This window comes from Nerophis lumbriciformis, linkage group LG26, assembly GCF_033978685.3.
Source record: "Nerophis lumbriciformis linkage group LG26, RoL_Nlum_v2.1, whole genome shotgun sequence".
Lineage (NCBI taxonomy): Eukaryota > Metazoa > Chordata > Actinopteri > Syngnathiformes > Syngnathidae > Nerophis > Nerophis lumbriciformis.
Genome location: NC_084573.2, coordinates 2347116 through 2367500, shown reverse-complemented (window position 1 = coordinate 2367500; position 20385 = coordinate 2347116). Strand labels below are relative to the sequence as shown.

Below are 20385 nucleotides of genomic sequence, written 5' to 3'. Positions count from 1 at the left end.
GTTAAATGTGTGTGTTTGTTAAATGTGTGTGTGTTAAATGTGTGCGTGTTAAATGTGTGTGTTTGTCAAATGTGTGTGTTTTCTGTTAAGTGTGTGTGTGTTTGTTAAATGTGTGTGTGTTAAATTTATGTGTTTGTTAAATGTGTGTATGTGTTAAATGTGTGTGTGTTAAATTTGTGTGTTTGTCAAATGTGTGTGTGTGTTTTAAGTGTGTGTGTTTGTTAGATGTGTGTGTGTTAAATGTGTGTGTTTGTTAAATGTGTGTGTGAGTGTGTTAAGTGTTTGTGTGTTAAATATGTTTGTGTTCAATGTGTGCATGTGTTAAATGTGTGTGTGTTAAATTTGTGTGTTTGTTAAATGTGTGTGTGTGTTAAATGTGTGTGTGTGTGTGTTAAATGTGTGTGTGTGTTAAATGTGAGTGTTTGTTAAATGTGTGTGTGTGTGTGTTAAGTGTGTGTGTGTGTGTGTTAAATATGTGTCTGTTAAATATGTGTGTGTTAAATGTGTGTGTTTGTTAAATGTGTGTGTGTTAAATGTGTGCGTGTTAAATGTGTGTGTTTGTCAAATGTGTGTGTTTTCTGTTAAGTGTGTGTGTGTTTGTTAAATGTGTGTGTGTTAAATTTATGTGTTTGTTAAATGTGTGTATGTGTTAAATGTGTGTGTGTTAAATTTGTGTGTTTGTCAAATGTGTGTGTGTGTTTTAAGTGTGTGTGTTTGTTAGATGTGTGTGTGTTAAATGTGTGTGTTTGTTAAATGTGTGTGTGAGTGTGTTAAGTGTTTGTGTGTTAAATATGTTTGTGTTCAATGTGTGCATGTGTTAAATGTGTGTGTGTTAAATTTGTGTGTTTGTTAAATGTGTGTGTGTGTTAAATGTGTGTGTGTGTGTGTTAAATGTGTGTGTGTGTTAAATGTGTGTGTTTGTTAAATGTGTGTGTGTGTGTGTGTGTTAAGTGTGTGTGTGTTAAATATGTGTGTGTTCAATGTGTGCACGTGTTAAATGTGTGTGTGTTAAATTTGTGTGTTTGTTAAATGTGTGTGTGTGTGTGTTAAATGTGTGTGTGTGTGTGTTAAATTTGTGTGTTTGTTAAATGTGTGTTTCTGTGTGTTCAATGTGTGCGTGTGTTAAAAGTGTGTGTATGTTAAATTTGTGTGTTTGTTAAATGTATGTGTGTGTTAAGTGTGTGTGTGTGTGTTCAATGTGTGTGTTAAATGTGTGTGTGTGTGTGTTAAATTTGTGTTTGTCAAATGTGTGTGTGTTAAGTGTGTGTGTGTGTTAAATGTGTGTGTGTGTGTTAAGTGTGTGTGTGTGTTAAATGTGTGTGTGTGTGAGTGTTAAATGTGTGTGTGTTAAGTGTGTGTGTGTGTGTTAAATGTGTGTGTGTGTGTTAAGTGTGTGTGTGTGTTAAATGTGTGTGTGTGTGAGTGTTAAATGTGTGTGTGTTAAGTGTGTGTGTGTGTGTTAAATGTGTGTGTGTGTGTGTGAGTGTTAAAAGTGTGTGTGAGACCTGGTCTGCACGAGGCCAACATGTGGTCCAGATGGTCCAACTTTCAACATGACTGCAAGTTTGCTGACAAACTTTTTCTGGAGGTTGAAACGTCTCTGACCAATGTTGCTGCTGCTGTCTATCACCATGGCGATGTCCATTTGACAGTCTGCACACACACACACACACACACACACACACACACACACACACACACACACACACACACACACACACACAGTTGTTTAACAGAGGTCATGTGACCAAACATGATTGTTAATAATGAACACACACACACCTTTATTTCCTCCTCGAAAAACTTTCTTTACGGACAACTTCTTCAACGCCTTCTTGGCTGCTACACACACACACACACACACACACACACACACACACACACACACACACACACACACACACACACACACACACACACACACAGAGAGACAGAGAGTGGTGTATAGTTTGAGGTGAAGAAAAAGGCATGGTGGTGGTCACCTGGCAGTTTGGTGGCAGCAGCATTGGTGTCACTGACGATGTGTTGAGGCGTGATGACGTGGGAAGGCTGCTCAACATGCTCTGACACAAAGCAAACATATGAAAAACATGTCACCAACATATGAAAAACATGTGACCAACATATGAAAAACATGTGACCAACATATGAAAAACATGTGACCAACATATGAAAAACATGTGACCAACATATGAAAAACATGTGACCAACATATGAAAAACATGTCACCAACATATGAAAAACATGTCACCAACATATGAAAAACATGTGACCAACATATGAAAAACATGTCACCAACATATGAAAAACATGTGACCAACATATGAAAAACATGTGACCAACATATGAAAAACATGTGACCAACATATGAAAAACATGTCACCAACAAATGACCAACACCAAGAAAAATTCATAGTTTGTGAACCCCTTCTCAAACAATGGCAATAAAAACTATTCTGATTCTGACTTGTAAAAAACATGTGACCAACATGTGAACACGTTAACTAACATGTGACCAACATGTGAACATGTTAACTAACATGTGACCAACATGTGAACATGTTAACTAACATGTGACCAACATGTGAACACGTTAACTAACATGTGACCAACATGTGAACACGTTAACTAACATGTGACCAACATGTGAACATGTTAACTAACATGTGACCAACATGTGAACACGTTAACTAACATGTGACCAACATGTGAACACGTTAACTAACATGTGACCAACATGTGAACATGTTAACTAACATGGGAACACGTTAACTAACATGTGACCAACATGTTCACATGTTAACTAACATGTGAACATGTTAACTAACATGTGACCAACATGTGAACATGTTAACTAACATGTGACCAACATGTGAACATGTTAACTAACATGTGACCAACATGTGAACACATGTTAACTAACATGTCACCAACATGTGAACATGTTAACTAACATGTGACCAACATGTGAACATGTTAACTAACATGTGATCAACATGTGAACATGTTAACTAACATGTGAACATGTTAACTAACATGTGACCAATATGTGAACATGTTAACTAACATGTGACTAACATGTGAACTAACATGTGATCAACATGTGACCTAACATGTTACCAACATGTGAACATGTTAACTAACATGTGACCTAACATGTAAAAAAACATGTGACCAACATGTGAACATGTAACCTACACATGAACAACTTGGACCAACATGTGAACATGTGACCAACATGTGAACATGTGACCAACATGTGACAACACACGAACAACTTGGACCAACATGTGAACATGTGACCAACATGTGAACATGTGACCAACATGTGACCAACACATGAACAACATGTGACCAACATGTGAACATGTGACCAACATGTGAACATGTGAACAACATGTGACCAACACATGAACAACATGTGAACATGTGACCAACACGTGAACATGTGACCAACACGTGAACAACATGTGAACATGTGACCAACACGTGAACATGTGACCAACACATGAACATGTGACCAACATATGAACATGTGACCAACATGTGACCAACACGTGAACATGTGAACATGTGACCAACATGTGACCAACACATGAACAACATGTGAACAACATATGAACATGTGACCAACATGTGACCAACACGTGAACAACATGTCAACATGTGACCAACACGTGAACAACATGTGAACATGTGACCAACACGTGAACAACATGTGACCAACACGTGAACAACATGTGAACATGTGACCAACACGTGAACAACATGGTACCAACACGTGAACAACATGTGACCAACACGTGAACAACATGTGAACATGTGACCAACATGTGAACATGTGAACAACATGTGACCAACATGTGAACATGTGACCAACACGTGAACATGTGACCAACACGTGAACAACATGTGAACATGTGACCAACACGTGAACATGTGACCAACACATGAACAACATGTGACCAACATATGAACATGTGACCAACATGTGACCAACACGTGAACATGTGAACATGTGACCAACATGTGACCAACACATGAACAACATGTGAACAACATATGAACATGTGACCAACATGTGACCAACACGTGAACAACATGTCAACATGTGACCAACACGTGAACAACATGCGAACATGTGACCAACACGTGAACAACATATGAACATGTGACCAACATGTGAACAAGATGTGAACATGTGACCAACATGTGAACAACATATGAACATGTGACCAACACGTGCACAAGATGTGACTAACATGTTAACATGTGACCAACACGTGAACAACATGTGAACATGTGACCAACATGTGACCAACACGTGAACAACATGTGACCAACACGTGAACAACATATGAACATGTGACCAACACGTGAACAACGTGAATATGTGACAACACGTGAACATGTGAACATGTGACCAACACGTGAACAACATGTGACCAACACGTGAACAACATGTGAACATGTGACCAACACGTGAACATGTGAACAACATGTGAACAACATGTGAACATGTGACCAACACGTGAACAACATGTGAACATGTGACCAACATTTAAACAACATGTGAACATGTGACCAACACGTGAACAACATGTGACCAACACGTGAACAACATATGAACATGTGACCAACACGTGAACAACATGTGAATATGTGACCAACACGTGAACAACATGTGAACATGTGAAAATGTGACCAACACGTGAAGAACATGTGACCAACACGTGAACAACATATGAACATGTGACCAACACGTGAACAACATGTGAACAAACACGTGAACATGTGACCAACACGTGAACAACATATGAACATGTGACCAACATGTGAACAACATGTGAATATGTGACCAACACGTGAACAACATGTGAACAACACGTGAAGAACATGTGACCAACACGTGAACAACATATGAACATGTGACCAACACGTGAACAACATGTGACCAACACGTGAACAACATGTGACCAACACGTGAACAACATGTGAACAAACACGTGAACAACATGTGACCAACACGTGAACAACATATGAACATGTGACCAACACGTGAACAACACGTGAACAACACGTGAACATGTGACCAACACGTTAACAACATATGAACACGTGACCAACATGTGACAGGTGGTCTCTCAGGTGTAAGAAGGCGTGACCTCTGACCTACCGCTGACCGTGAAGGAGGAGCTCCACCGGGACAAGGCCTGTGATTGGATGCCGTTGGCGTAGGAGGCGGCGTAGGGCTGTTGCCCAGGCAACCTCTCCACCTTGACCACGCCCCCCGACACGCCCACGGCGCCGCTGCACGCACACAAAGAATTTGACCTCGTGGTACAGGAAGTGACCACGTGCTGCCTCCAAGGTCAAAGGTCGGGTTACCTGTGCAGCGCGGCGCCACAGAGGGATGAGATGGCGGCGTAGACGTGCGTTCCAAAGACGGACAGCCTGCGCTGGCCACAGTGTGACGGACAGTGGACGAGTGTGGCGTCCTGGGCCAGGTCCGCCCCTCTGCTCTCACACCTCAGTGGTTGTGTTGCTAAGGAGAAGAAAGTGGTCGTCATGGAAACAGCCACTGGCCATTGAAAAAGCAATAGTGTTGTTGTTGTTACACACCTGAGCAACATGACCACACCAGCAGGTACACTCCTGAAACACACACACACCTGCTCAACTATCACTATGCAACACAATACAACACAATACAACACAACACAACACACCACAGTATAATAGAATACAACACACCACAATAGAACACAATACAACACACCATACAACACAGTACAATAGAACACAATACAACACAGCACAATAGAACACAATACAACACACCACAGTACAATAGAATACAACACACCATACAACACAGAACAATTGAACACAATACAACACACCATACAACACAGTACAATAGAACACAATACAACACACCACAGTACAATAGAATACAATACAATAGAATACACCATACAATGTAATGCAATAGAATACAACACAACACACCATACAATACAGTACAATAAAACACAATAGAATACACCATACAATGTAATACAATAGGATACAACACAACACACCATACAATACAGCACAACAGAATACAACACAGCACACCACAGAACACAGTACAATACAACACACTATATAATACAGTGCAATAGAATACAACAACACACCATACAACATAGCACAATAGAATACAACACAACACAGCATACAATACAGTACAACAAAACACAATAGAATACACCATGCAATGCAATGCAATGGAATACAACACAACCCACCATACAATACAGCACAACAGAATACAACACAGCACACCATAGAACACAGTACAATACAACACAATATATAATACAGTGCAATAGAATACAACAACACACCATACAACATAGCACAATAGAATACACCATACAACACAATAGAATACAACACAACAAACCATACAATACAGCACACTATAATACAACACACCATAGAACACAATACAACACACTATATAATACAGTGCAATAGAATACAACACAACACACCATACAATACAGCACAATAGAATACAACAAAGCACACCATAGAACACAGTACAATAGAGCACAATACAACACACTATATAAGACAGTGCAATAGAATACAACAACACACCATATAACATAGCACAATAGATAACAACACAACATACAATAAAGTGCTACAGAACACACCATACAACACGATGCAATAGAATACAAGACAACACAACATACAATACAGTGCAATAGAACAGAACACACCATACAATGCAGTACAATAAAATACAACACACCATACGATACTGTTCGAGAGAACACAATACTATACAGTGCAATAGAACACAATACAACACACCACACAATACAGTGCAATAGAACACACCATACAACACAATGCAATAGAACACAACACAACACAGCACAATAGAATACAACACACCATACAATACAGTTCAATAGAATACAACACAGCACACTATACAATACAGTACAATAGAACACAATAGGATACAACCCAAAACACCATGCAATAAAGTTTAGTAGAATAGAGTACAACACAAAATACCATACAATACAGTTAAATAGAATACAATACAACGCAAAACACCATACAATACAGTTAAATACAATACAACACGCCATACAACACAGTTCAACAGAATGCAGTACAGCACAATACAACAAGATAGATCACAACACAATATAATACAACACAATACAATAGAATATAACACAACACAACACACAATACAATACAGCATAATACACAATAGAATACAATACAACACAATACACAATAAAATGCAATAGATCACACTACACGATAGAACACAATACAACATACCATACAACAAAGTACAATAGAACACAATAGAATACAACACATTATACAACAGTTCAATAGAAAACAATACAACACAATACAATACAACACAACACAATACATAATACAATACAGTAGACCACACTACACGATAGAATACGATGGAACACAACACAGTGCAACACAATATAATACGATACAACAACACAATAGATTACGATAGAGTAAGATAGAATAGAACACAATACAACACAATAGATTAGGATGGAATAGGATAGAATAAAACACAATAAAACAATATAATAGGATACAACACAACACAATAGGTTAGGATAGAATAGTACACAATAAAACAATAGAATGGGGTAGAACAACACAATAGCACACAGCACAATAGAACACAAAAAATATTACAATGGAACACAACACAACATAATAAAATAGAACACAATAGGTCACAATAGAACACACACTAAAACAAGATAGAAGACAACAACAAAATACAATACAAAACACAATAGAATACAACACTAAGAACACTATGATATAATATAAAATGATACAGTAGAACACAATAGAACACTAAAGAACACAATAGAAGGGAGTGGAATAGAAAAATATACACTAGAACACTAGAAATATACAACAATAAAGTACACTATAAGAAGACACCGTATAAGGGAGTCGAACATAAACCTATAGGGTAGAACTCAATAAAATAGAACACTACAGAAAACAACAGAAGGCAGTAGAATAGAAAACTATACAGTAGAACACAATAGAATATATAACATTAGGAACAGGACACAATCAGTATAAGGCAGTAGAACTGAAAACTATACAGTAGAACACAATAGATTTGGACACTAAAGAACATACGAGGACACAATAGAAGAGAGTAGAACAGAAAACTATACAGTAGAACACAATATAATGCAATAGAACAGAACTAAAGACTAAAGACAACTATAGGACACAATAGAAAGCAGTAGCATAAAAACATACAGTAGAACACCTTAAAAAAAGAACACTAAAGAACCTATAGGACACAATAGAGGAAGGCAGAGAACAGAAAACTATACGGTGCAACACCAATAGAACACTAAAGACCATTACAGAACACAATAGAAGAAGGCTGTAGAATACAAAACTAAACAGCACAACATAGTATAATAGACTAGAACCCTGAAGAACACAATATACGGCAGTAGAATAGAAAACTATACAATGTAACACCATAGAATAGAACACAAAGGACACAGTATAAGGCAGTAAAACAGAAAACTATACAGTAGAACACAATAGAATTTGACATTACAGAACATACTAGGACACAATAGAAGAGAGTAGAACAGAAAACTATATAGTAGAACACAATATAATGCAATAGAACAGAACACTATATAGTAGAACACAATATAATGCAATAGAACAGAACACCAAAGACAACTATAGGACACAATAGAAAGCAGTAGCATAGAAAATATACAGTAGAACACATTAAAATAGAACACTAAAGAACACTATAAGACACAATAAGTGGAAGGCGGAGAACATAAAACTATACGGTACAACACAGTAGAACACTAAAGAACATTACAGAACACAATAGAGGAAGGCTGTAGAATACAAAACTATACAGTGTAACACCATAGAATAGAACACAAAGATCCCTATAGGACACAGTATAAGGCAGTAGAACAGAAAACTATACAGTAGAACACAATAGAATAGAACACAAAGATCCCTATAGGACACAGTCTTAAGGCAGTAGAACAGAAAACTATACAGTAGAACACAATAGCATCGAACACAAAGATCCCTATAGGACACAGTCTTAAGGCAGTAGACAGAAAACTATACAGTAGAACACAATAGAATACAACACAAAGATCCCTATAGGACACAGAATAAGGCAGTAGAACAGAAAAATATACAGTAGAACACAATAGAATAGAACACAAAGATCCCTATAGGACACAGTCTTAAGGCTGTAGACACAGAAAACTATACAATAGAACACAATAGAACACAATAGAATAGAACACAATGATCCCTATAGGACACAGTCTTAAGGCAGTAGAACAGAAAACTATACAGTAGAACAATAGAATAGTATACAACAGAAAGTAGTAGAAAAGAAACATACAAAGTAGGAGACTAAGGTAGGCCATAGAACTCAATAGAAGGCAGTAGACTAAAACTATACAGTGTCACACCATAGAATAGAACACTATCGGACACAATATAAGGCAGTAAAACAGAAAACTACACAGTAGAACACAATAGAATAGGACAAAAAGATCCCTATAGGATACAGTCTTAAGGCAGTAGAATAGAAAACTATACAGTAGAACACAATAGAATAGAACACAAAGATCCCTATAGGACAGTCTTAAGGCAGTAGAACAGAAAACTAAACAGTAGAACACAATACAATAGAACACAACAGAAGGTAGTAGAAAAGAAACATACAAAGTAGAAGACTAAGGTAGGCCATAGAACACAATAGAAGGCAGTAGACTAAAACTATACAGTGTCACACCATAGAATAGAACACTATCGGACACAGTATAAGGCAGTAAAACAGAAAACTATACAGTAGAACACAATATAATAGGACAAAAAGATTCCTATAGGACACAGTCTTAAGGCAGTAGAATAGAAAACTATACAGTGGAACACAATAGAAAAGAACACAAAGATCCCTATAGGACACAGTCTTAAGGCAGTAGAAAGAAAACTATACAGTAGAACACAATACAACAGAACACAACAGACGGTAGTAGAAAGTAGAAGACTAAGGTAGACTATAGACCACAATAGAAGGCAGTAGAATAAAACTATACAGTGTCACACCATAGCATAGAACACTATTGAATACAATATAAGGCAGTAAAGCAGAAAACTATACAGTAGAACACAATAGAATAGAACACAATAGAACACAAATATCCCTATAGGACACAGTCTTAAGGCAGTAGCACAAAAAAACATACAGTAGAACACAATAGAATAGAACACAAAGATCCCTATAGGACACAGTCTTAGGGCAGTAGAACAGAAAACTATACAGTAGAACACAAAGATCCCTATAGGACACAGTCTTAGGGCAGTAAAACAGAACACTATACAGTAGAACACAATAGAATAGTACACAAAGGTCCCTATAGGACACAGTCTTTGGGCAGTAGAACAGAAAACTATACAATAGCACACAATAGAAAAGAACACAATAGAATAGAACACTATAGGACACAGTCTTAGGGCAGTAGAACAGAAAACTATACAGTAGAACACAATAGAATAGAACACAACGATCCCTATAGGACACAGTCTTAAGGCAGTAGAACAGAATATACAGTAGAAAACTATACAGTAGAACACAAAGATCCCTATAGGACACAGTCTTAGGGCAGTAGAACATAAAACTATACAGTTGAATAGAATAGTAAACAAAGATCCCTATAGGACACAGTCTTAGGGCAGTAGAACAGAAAACTATACAGTAGAACACAATAGAATAGAACACAACAATCCCTATAGGACACAGTCTTAAGGCAGTAGAACAGAAAAACTACACAGTAGAACACAATAGAATAAAACACTATAGGACACAGTCTTAGGGCAGTAGAACAGAAAACTATACAGTAGAACACAATAGAATAGTACACAACGATCCCTATAGGACACAGTCTTAGGGCAGTAGAACAGAAAACTACACAGTAGAACACAATAGAATAAAACACTATAGGACACAGTCTTAGGGCAGTAGAACAGAAAACTATACAGTAGAACACAATAGAATAGAACACAACAATCCCTATAGGACACAGTCTTAAGGCAGTAGAACAGAAAAACTACACAGTAGAACAAAATAGAATAAAACACTATAGGACACAGTCTTAGGGCAGTAGAACAGAAAACTATACAGTAGAACACAATAGAATAGAACACAACAATCCCTATAGGACACAGTCTTAAGGCAGTAGAACAGAAAAACTATACAGTAGAACACAATAGAATAGAACACTATAGGACACAGTCTTAGGGCAGTAGAACAGAAAACTATACAGTAGAACACAATCGAATAGAACACAACGGTCCCTATAGAACACAGTCTTAAGGCAGTAGAACAGAAAAACTATACAGTAGAACACAATAGAATAGAACACAATAGAATAGAACACTATAGGACACAGTCTTAAGGCAGTAGAACAGAAAACTATACAGTAGAACACAATAGAATAGAACACAAAGATCCCTATAGGACACAGTCTTAGGGCAGTAGAACAGAAAACTATACAGTAGGAGACAAAGATCCCTATAGGACACAGTCTTAGGGCAGTAAAACAGAACACTATACAGTAGAACACAATAGAATAGTACACAAAGGTCCCTATAGGACACAGTCTTTGGGCAGTAGAACAGAAAACTATACAGTAGCACACAATAGAATAGAACACAATAGAATAGAACACTATAGCACACAGTCTTAGGGCAGTAGAACAGAAAACTATACAGTAGAACACAATAGAATAGAACACAACGATCCCTATAGGACACAGTATTAAGGCAGTAGAACAGAATATACAGTAGAAAACTATACAGTAGAACACAAAGATCCCTACAGGACACAGTCTTAGGGCAGTAGAACAGAAAACTATACAGTAGAACAATAGAATAGTACACAAAGATCCCTATAGGACACCGTCTTAGGGCAGTAGAACTGAAAACTATACAGTAGAACACAATAGAATAGAACACAACAATCCCTATAGAACACAGTCTTAAGGCAGTAGAACAGAAAAACTACACAGTAGAACACAATAGAATAAAACACTATAGGACACAGTCTTAGGGCAGTAGAACAGAAAACTATACAGTAGAACACAATAGAATAGAACACAACGATCCCTATAGAACACAGTCTTAGGGCAGTAGAACAGAAAAACTATACAGTAGAACACAATCGAATAGAACACTATAGGACACAATCTTAAGGCAGTAGAACAGAAAACTATACAGTAGAACACAATAGAATAGAACACTATAGGACACAGTCCTAAGGCAGTAGAACAGAAAACTATACAGTAGAACACAATAGAAAGTAGTAGAATAGAAACATACAAAGTAGGAGTCTAAGGTAGACTATAGAACAGCCTAGAAGGCAGTAGACATAATAGAACAGAGTAGAACGTACCCGTGAGAAGAAGCAGACACATTTCTGCACCTGAAAGTAAAGAAATGATCAGAGTGGGCGGAGCCTACTATGCTAATGTGCTGTGTTAATCAAGCAGCCAATCAGCACGCAGGAAGTCACGTCCAACTCACCTTTGACAACAACAGAAGTGGACCAACACACCTGAGGATGAAGAAGGTGAGGATGAAGAGCGGCCGACTGCAGCCTTTAAGTAAGCGCGCGCACACACACACTGTGGGCGGAGCTTGACGGAGGAACACCACATCATTGGACACTTGTGACCCCGCCCACTGACCTCATTTGCATGCCGCTTCCAGAATTCTTCCTCTTTCCGCTCTTGACCTGCTTTTTGAGGACACGCCGTGGGCGGAGCTTGGCCGTGTCACGTGACCTGGCAGCAGCAGCAGGTGGACGCGCAGGAATTCAGCCCGGTGACCGGAGACTGTGACGAGGACGGGCACCAGGCCACGCCCACCCGGCGCCGGGGGGGCCCGTCCCTAATTTTTTGGCCACTAAAACGACTAAACTGAGCAAAAATCTACACCAGGCCCCGCCCACATTATTCCCCATCTTCATCTGGGACTGAAAGAACAAGAAGTGGGCGGGGCATCAAACACCTCACACCTCCTAGTCACCTGACCAGCGTCTGCTTTACGTGGGCTTTTTTGGCAGCGTGGCGCGGCGGGGTCATGTGACCTGCCTCGTTATTTCAGCGGCGGGGTGACCGGGTCACAATTACAGCGGGGACACCGAGCGGGGATTAGCGAGCACATGCCGGACGCTCACGTGGTCGCCGCCGCACGCCGCCGTCACATCGGGCAGCCCGAGCGAGCGCCGGACGTAGCCCCGCCCACAGTAGTGCTTTTTTAGACAGGGGGGGGCGTGTCTGAAGACAAAAACAACAGGAAGTCAGTGCGTTGAGTCATTTTATTCACGTTGACAGTATACACAAAAGGACCGCCATTCTTCTTCTTGAGGGTCCGCCTCACTTTTGGCCCAGCTGTGACAGCTGTCAACACACACACACACACACACACACACACACACACACACACACACACACACACACACACACACACACACACACACACACACACACACACACACACAGCATTGTTATAGTACGTTTAAAGTCTCAATATCCATGAATTTTAGGTTGAAATGACACCAAAAGTGCTAAAATGCTAGCATAAAGCATTAGTATGTTAACGTTAGCATGTCAACATACTTCTAAGATGGCGCCCAGTGTCGGAAACCGCGATTTTCGGTTTTATACGAATAAAAGTAGCAAAAATGCTCGCATAAAACGTTAGCATGCTAACGTAAAATGTTTTTTAGGTTGAAACGTAGAAAACGCGCTAAAGTGTTATCATAAAACCTTCGCATGCTAACGTCAACACGCCAACACAAAAACAGTTGGCATACTTGCAAGATGGCGCCAGGTATCAAAATGTGGGATTTTTAGGTTGAAACTTGCGAAAATGTGAGCGTAAAACTTTAGCATGCTAACATCAACACGCTAACATGAAAACAGTTGGCATACTTGCGAGACGGTTTTTTAGGTTGAAACGTAGAAAACGCGCTAAAGTGTTATCATAAAACTTTAGCATGAAAAAAAAGGTGAAAAAAATTGATAAAAAAAACCTTAGCATGCTAACGCCAACATGAAAACAGTTGGCATACTTGCAAGATGTTTTTTTAGGTTGAAACGTAGAAAACGCACTAAAGTGTTATTATAAAACCTTAGCATGAAAAAAAAAGAAAAAAAAAAGAAAGGTGAAAAAAAAATACAAATAAAAAAATAAATAAAATAAAAACCTTAGCATGCTAACGTCAACATGAAAACAGTTGGCATACTTGCAAGATTGCGGCAGGTATCAAAATGTGTGATTTTTAGGTTGAAACTTGCTAAAATGTGAGCATAAAACTTTAGCATGCTAACATCAACACGCTAACATGAAAACAGTTGGCATACTTGCGAGACGGTTTTTTAGGTTGAAACGTAGAAAACGCGCTAAAGTGTTATCATAAAACTTTAGCATGAAAAAAAAGGTGAAAAAAATTAATTAAAAAAAACCTTAGCATGCTAACGTCAACATGAAAACAGTTGGCATACTTGCAAGATGTTTTTTAGGTTGAAACGTAGAAAACGCGCTAAAGTGTTATTATAAAACATTAGCATGAAAAAAAAGTGAAAAAAAAAAAATACAAATAAAAAAAAATAAAAAAAATAAAAACCTTAGCATGCTAACGCCAACATGAAAACAGTTGGCATACTTGCACGATGTTTTTTTTAGGTTGAAATGTAGAAAACACGCTAAAGTGTTATCATAAAACCTTCGCATGCTAACGTCAACACGCCAACACAAAAACAGTTGGCATACTTGCAAGATGGCGCCAGGTATCAAAATGTGGGATTTTTAGGTTGAAACGTGCTAAAATGTGAGCATAAAACTTTAGCATGCTAACATCAACACGCTAACATGAAAACAGTTGGCATACTTGCAAGACGGTTTTTTAGGTTGAAACGTAGAAAACGCGCTAAAGTGTTATCATAAAACTTTAGCATGAAAAAAAAGGTGAAAAAAATTAATTAAAAAAAACCTTAGCATGCTAACGTCAACATGAAAACAGTTGGCATACTTGCAAGATGTTTTTTAGGTTGAAACGTAGAAAAAGCGCTAAAGTGTTATTATAAAACCTTAGCATGAAAAAAAAGTGGAAAAAAAAAAATACAAATAAAATAAATAAAAACCTTAGCATGCTAACGCCAACATGAAAACAGTTGGCATACTTGCAAGATGTTTTTTTTAGGTTGAAATGTAGAAAACACGCTAAAGTATTATCATAAAACCTTAGCATGAAAAAAGAGTGAAAAAATAAAATAAAAAATGTATTAAAATTAAAATAAAAAAATAAAAACATTAGCATGCTAACGTCAACACAAAAACAGTTGGCATACTTGCAAGATGGTTTTTTAGGTTGAAACATAGAAAACGCGCTAAAGTGTTATCATAAAACTTTAGCATGAAAAAAAAGGTGACATTTTTTTTATAAAAAAACCTTAGCATGCTAACGTCAACATGAAAACAGTTGGCATACTTGCAAGATGTTTTTAGGTTGAAACGTAGCAAACGCGCTAAAGTGTTATCATAAAACCTTAGCATGAAAAAAAGTGAAAAAAAAAAAAAGGTGAAAAAAAGTAAATAAATAAAAACCTTAGCATGCTAACGCCAACATGAAAACAGTTGGCATACTTGCAAGATGTTTTTTTATAGGTTGAAACGTAGAAAACGCGCTCAAGTGTTATCATAAAACCTTAGCATGAAAAAAAGTGAAAAAAGAAAAAAAAGAAAAAAAAGGTGAAAAAATAAAATTAAAATTAAAAGAAAAAAAAGAAAAAACCTTAGCATGCTAACGTCAACATGAAAACAGTTGGCATACTTGCAAGATGGCGCCATGTATCAAAATGTGGGATTTTTAGCTTGAAACTTGCTAAAATGTGAGCATAAAACTTTAGCATGCTAACATCGACACACTAACATGAAAACAGTTGGCATACTTGCGAGACGGTTTTTTAGGTTGAAACGTAGAAAATGCGCTAAAGTGTTATCATAAAACCTTAGCATGAAAAAAAAGGTGAATTTTTTTTATAAAAAAACCTTAGCATGCTAACGTCAACATGAAAACAGTTGGCATACTTGCAAGATGTTTTTTTAGGTTGAAACGTAGAAAACGCGCTAAAGTGTTATCATAAAACCTTAGCATGAAAAAAAAGTGAAAAAAAAAAAAGGTGAAAAAAAAAATAAAAATAAAAATAAATAAATAAAAACCTTAGCATGCTAACGCCAACATGAAAACAGTTGGCATACTTGCAAGATGTTTTTTTTTTTAGGTTGAAACGTAGAAAACGCGCTAAAGTGTTATCATAAAACCTTAGCATGAAAAAAAGTGAAAAAAAAAAAAAAAAGGTGAAAAAATAAAATTAAAATTAAAATAAAAAAATAAAAAACCTTAGCATGCTAACGTCAACATGAAAACAGTTGGCATACTTGCAAGATGTTTTTTTTTAGGTTGAAACGTAGAAAACGCGCTAAAGTGTTATCATAAAACCTTAGCATGAAAAAAAGTGAAAAAAAAAAAAAAAAAAGGTGAAAAAATAAAATAAAAATTAAAATAAAAAAATAAAAAACCTTAGCATGCTAACGTCAACATGAAAACAGTTGGCATACTTGCAAGATGTTTTTTAGGTTGAAACGTAGAAAACGCGCTAAAGTGTTATCATAAAACCTTAGCATGAAAAAAAGGTGAAAAAAATTAATTAAAAAAAACCTTAGCATGCTAACGTCAACATGAAAACAGTTGGCATACTTGCAAGATGTTTTTTTTAGGTTGAAACGTAGAAAACGCGCTAAAGTGTTATCATAAAACCTTAGCATGAAAAAAAAGTGAAAAAAAAAAAAGGTGAAAAAAAAAATACAAATAAAAAAATAAAAAAAATAAAAACCTTAGCATGCTAACGCCAACATGAAAACAGTTGGCATACTTGCAAGATGTTTTTTTTTAGGTTGAAACGTAGAAAACGCGCTAAAGTGTTATCATAAAACCTTAGCATGAAAAAAAAGTGGGAAAAAAAAAGGTGGAAAAAAATAAATAAAAAAAAATAAAAAATAAATAAAAACCTTAACATGCTAATGTCAACATGAAAACAGTTGGCATACTTGCAAGATGTTTTTTAGGTTGAAACGTAGAAAACGCGCTAAAGTGTTATCATAAAACCTTAGCATGAAAAAAAAGTGGAAAAAAAAAAGGTGAAAAAAAAAATACAAAAAAAATAAAAATAAAAATAAAAACCTTAGCATGCTAACGTCAACATGAAAACAGTTGGCATACTTGCAAGATGTTTTTTTTTAGGTTGAAATGTAGAAAACACGCTAAAGTGTTATCATAAAACCTTAGCATGAAAAAAAAGTGAAAAAAAGGTGAAATTTTTTTTTTAAATTAAAATAAAAAAATAAAAACCTTAGCATGCTAACATCAACATGAAAACAGTTGGCATACTTGCAAGATGTTTTGTTTTAGGTTGAAACGTAGAAAACGCGCTAAAGTGTTATCATAAAACCTTAGCATGAAAAAAAAGTGGAAAAAAAAAACAAAGGTGAAAAAAAAAATACAAATAAAAAAATAAAAAAAATAAAAACCTTAGCATGCTAACGCCAACATGAAAACAGTTGGCATACTTGCAAGATGTTTTTTTTTAGGTTGAAATGTAGAAAACGCGCTAAAGTGTTATCATAAAACCTTAGCATGAAAAAAAGTGAAAAAAAAAAAAAGGTGAAAAAAAAAAATACAAATAAAAAAATAAAATAAATAAAAACCTTAGCATGCTAACGCCAACATGAAAACAGCTGGCATACTTGCAAGATGTTTTTTTTTTAGGTTGAAACGTAGAAAACGCGCTAAAGTGTTATCATAAAACCTTAGCATGAAAAAAAAGTGAAAAAAAAAAAAAGGTGAAAAAAAAACTACAAATAAAAAAATTAAAAAAATTAAAACCTTAGCATGCTAACGCCAACATGAAAACAGTTGGCATACTTGCAAGATGTTTTTTTTAGGTTGAAACGTAGAAAACGCGCTAAAGTGTTATCATAAAACTTTAGCATGAAAAAAAGTGAAAAAAAAAAAAAAAGGTGAAAATATAAAATTAAAATTAAAATACAAAAATAAAAAACCTTAGCATGCTAACGTCAACATGAAAACAGTTGGCATACTTGCAAGATGTTTTTTTAGGCTGAAACGTAGAAAACGCGCTAAAGTGTTATCATAAAACCTTAGCATGAAAAAAAAGTGAAAAAAAAAAAAAAAAAAGGTGAAAAATTAAAATTTAAATTAAAAGAAAAAAAAGAAAAAACCTTAGCACGCTAACGTCAACATGAAAACAGTTGGCATACTTGCAAGATGGTTTTTTTTAGGTTGAAATGTAGAAAACACGCTAAAGTGTTATCATAAAACCTTAGCATGAAAAAAAAGTGAAAAAAAAAAAAGGTGAAAAAATAAATAAATAAAAATAAATAAATAAATAAAAACCTTAGCATGCTAACGCCAACATGAAAACAGTTGGCATACTTGCAAGATGTTTTTTTTAGGTTGAAATGTAGAAAACACGCTAAAGTGTTATCATAAAACCTTAGCATGAAAAAAAGTGGGGAAAAAAAAAGTGAAAAAAAAAAATACAAATAAAAAAATAAAATAAATAAAAACCTTAGCATGCTAACGCCAACATGAAAACAGTTGGCATACTTGCAAGATGTTTTTTTTTTAGGTTGAAACGTAGAAAACGCGCTAAAGTATTATCATAAAACATTAGCATGAAAAAAAAAGGTTAAAAAAAAAAAGGTGGAAAAATAAATAAATAAATAAATAAAAACCTTAGCATGCTAACGTCAATATGAAAACAGTTGGCATACTTGCAAGATGTTTTTTTAGGTTGAAACGTACAAAACGCGCTTAAGTGTTATCATAAAACCTTAGCAAGAAAAAAAGTGAAAAAAAAAAAGGTGAAAAAAAAAAATTAAAAAAAAAAAAAAAAAAAAAAAAAACCTTAGCATGCTAACGTCAACATGAAAACAGTTGGCATACTTGCAAGATGTTTTTTAGGTTGAAACGTAGAAAACGCGCTAAAGTGTTATCATAAAACCTTAGCATGAAAAAAAGTGGAAAAAAAAAAAGGTGAAAAAAAAATACAAATAAAAAAATAAATAAAATAAAAACCTTAGCATGCTAACGCCAACATGAAAACAGTTGGCATACTTGCAAGATGTTTTTTTTTAGGTTGAAATGTAGAAAACACGCTAAAGTGTTATCATAAAACCTTAGCATGAAAAAAAAGTGAAAAAAAAAAAAAGGTGAAAAAAAAAATACAAATAAAAAAAAAAAAAAAAAAAAAAAAACCTTAGCATGCTAACGCCAACATGAAAACAGTTGGCATACTTGCAAGATGGTTTTTTTTAGGTTGAAATGTAGAAAACACGCTAAAGTGTTATCATAAAACCTTAGCATGAAAAAAAGTGGAAAAAAAAAAAAGGTGAAAAAAAAAAAATACAAATAAAAAAATACATAAATAAAAACCTTAGCATGCTAACGCCAACATGAAAACAGCTGGCATACTTGCAAGAAGTTTTTTTTTTAGGTTGAAACGTAGAAAACGCGCTAAAGTGTTATCATAAAACCTTAGCATGAAAAAAAAGTGAAAAAAAAAAAAAAGGTGAAAAAAAACTACAAATAAAAAAAATAAATAAATAAAAACCTTAGCATGCTAACGCCAACATGAAAACAGTTGGCATACTTGCAAGATGTTTTTTTATAGGTTGAAACGTAGAAAACGCGCTAAAGTGTTATCATAAAACCTTAGCATGAAAAAAAAGTGAAAAAAAAAAAAAAGGTGAAAAAAAAAACTACAAATAAAAAAAATAAATAAATAAAAACCTTAGCATGCTAACGCCAACATGAAAACAGTTGGCATACTTGCAAGATGTTTTTTTTTAGGTTGAAACGTAGAAAACGCGCTAAAGTGTTATCATAAAACCTTAGCATGAAAAAAAAGTGGGGGAAAAAAAAAAAAGATGAAAAAAAAAAACAAATAAAAAAAATAAATAAATAAAAACCTTAGCATGCTAATGTCAACATGAAAACAGTTGGCATACTTGCAAGATGTTTTTTAGGCTGAAACGTAGAAAACGCGCTAAAGTGTTATCATAAGACCTTAGCATGAAAAAAAAAGTGAAAAAATACAAATAAAAAAAGGTGAAAAAATAAAATTAAAATTAAAATAAAAAAAT

General features: G+C 35.4%; 2 protein-coding genes across 3 annotated transcripts in view; both read right to left on the bottom strand.

Annotated features, from left to right (window-relative positions):
• Nucleotides 1-13318, bottom strand: part of coch (coagulation factor C homolog, cochlin (Limulus polyphemus)) — a 22860-nt gene extending 9542 nt beyond the window's left edge. The window contains exons 1-9 of one of the 2 annotated variants that reach the window (XM_061987670.2): nucleotides 12843-13318; nucleotides 12679-12709; nucleotides 12548-12577; nucleotides 5623-5655; nucleotides 5389-5545; nucleotides 5177-5310; nucleotides 1983-2063; nucleotides 1783-1842; nucleotides 1506-1653 (exon numbers count right to left, since the gene is read on the bottom strand). In XM_061987670.2, coding sequence (XP_061843654.1) covers nucleotides 1506-1653; nucleotides 1783-1842; nucleotides 1983-2063; nucleotides 5177-5310; nucleotides 5389-5545; nucleotides 5623-5655; nucleotides 12548-12569 — 635 coding nt within the window. In that variant the 5' untranslated portion in view covers nucleotides 12570-12577; nucleotides 12679-12709; nucleotides 12843-13318. Of the gene's footprint in view, nucleotides 1-1505; nucleotides 1654-1782; nucleotides 1843-1982; nucleotides 2064-5176; nucleotides 5311-5388; nucleotides 5546-5622; nucleotides 5656-12547 lie in introns of both variants that reach the window. The other variant, XM_061987671.2, reaches the window with a different exon arrangement.
• Nucleotides 13319-13459: 141 nt separating this feature from the next.
• The window catches only part of scfd1 (sec1 family domain containing 1), a 53783-nt gene continuing 46857 nt past the window's right edge, over nucleotides 13460-20385 (bottom strand). The window contains exon 25 of the mRNA XM_061987669.2: nucleotides 13460-13556. Within this exon, the coding sequence (XP_061843653.1) occupies nucleotides 13533-13556 (24 nt within the window). The 3' untranslated portion in view covers nucleotides 13460-13532. The remainder of the gene's footprint in view (nucleotides 13557-20385) is intronic.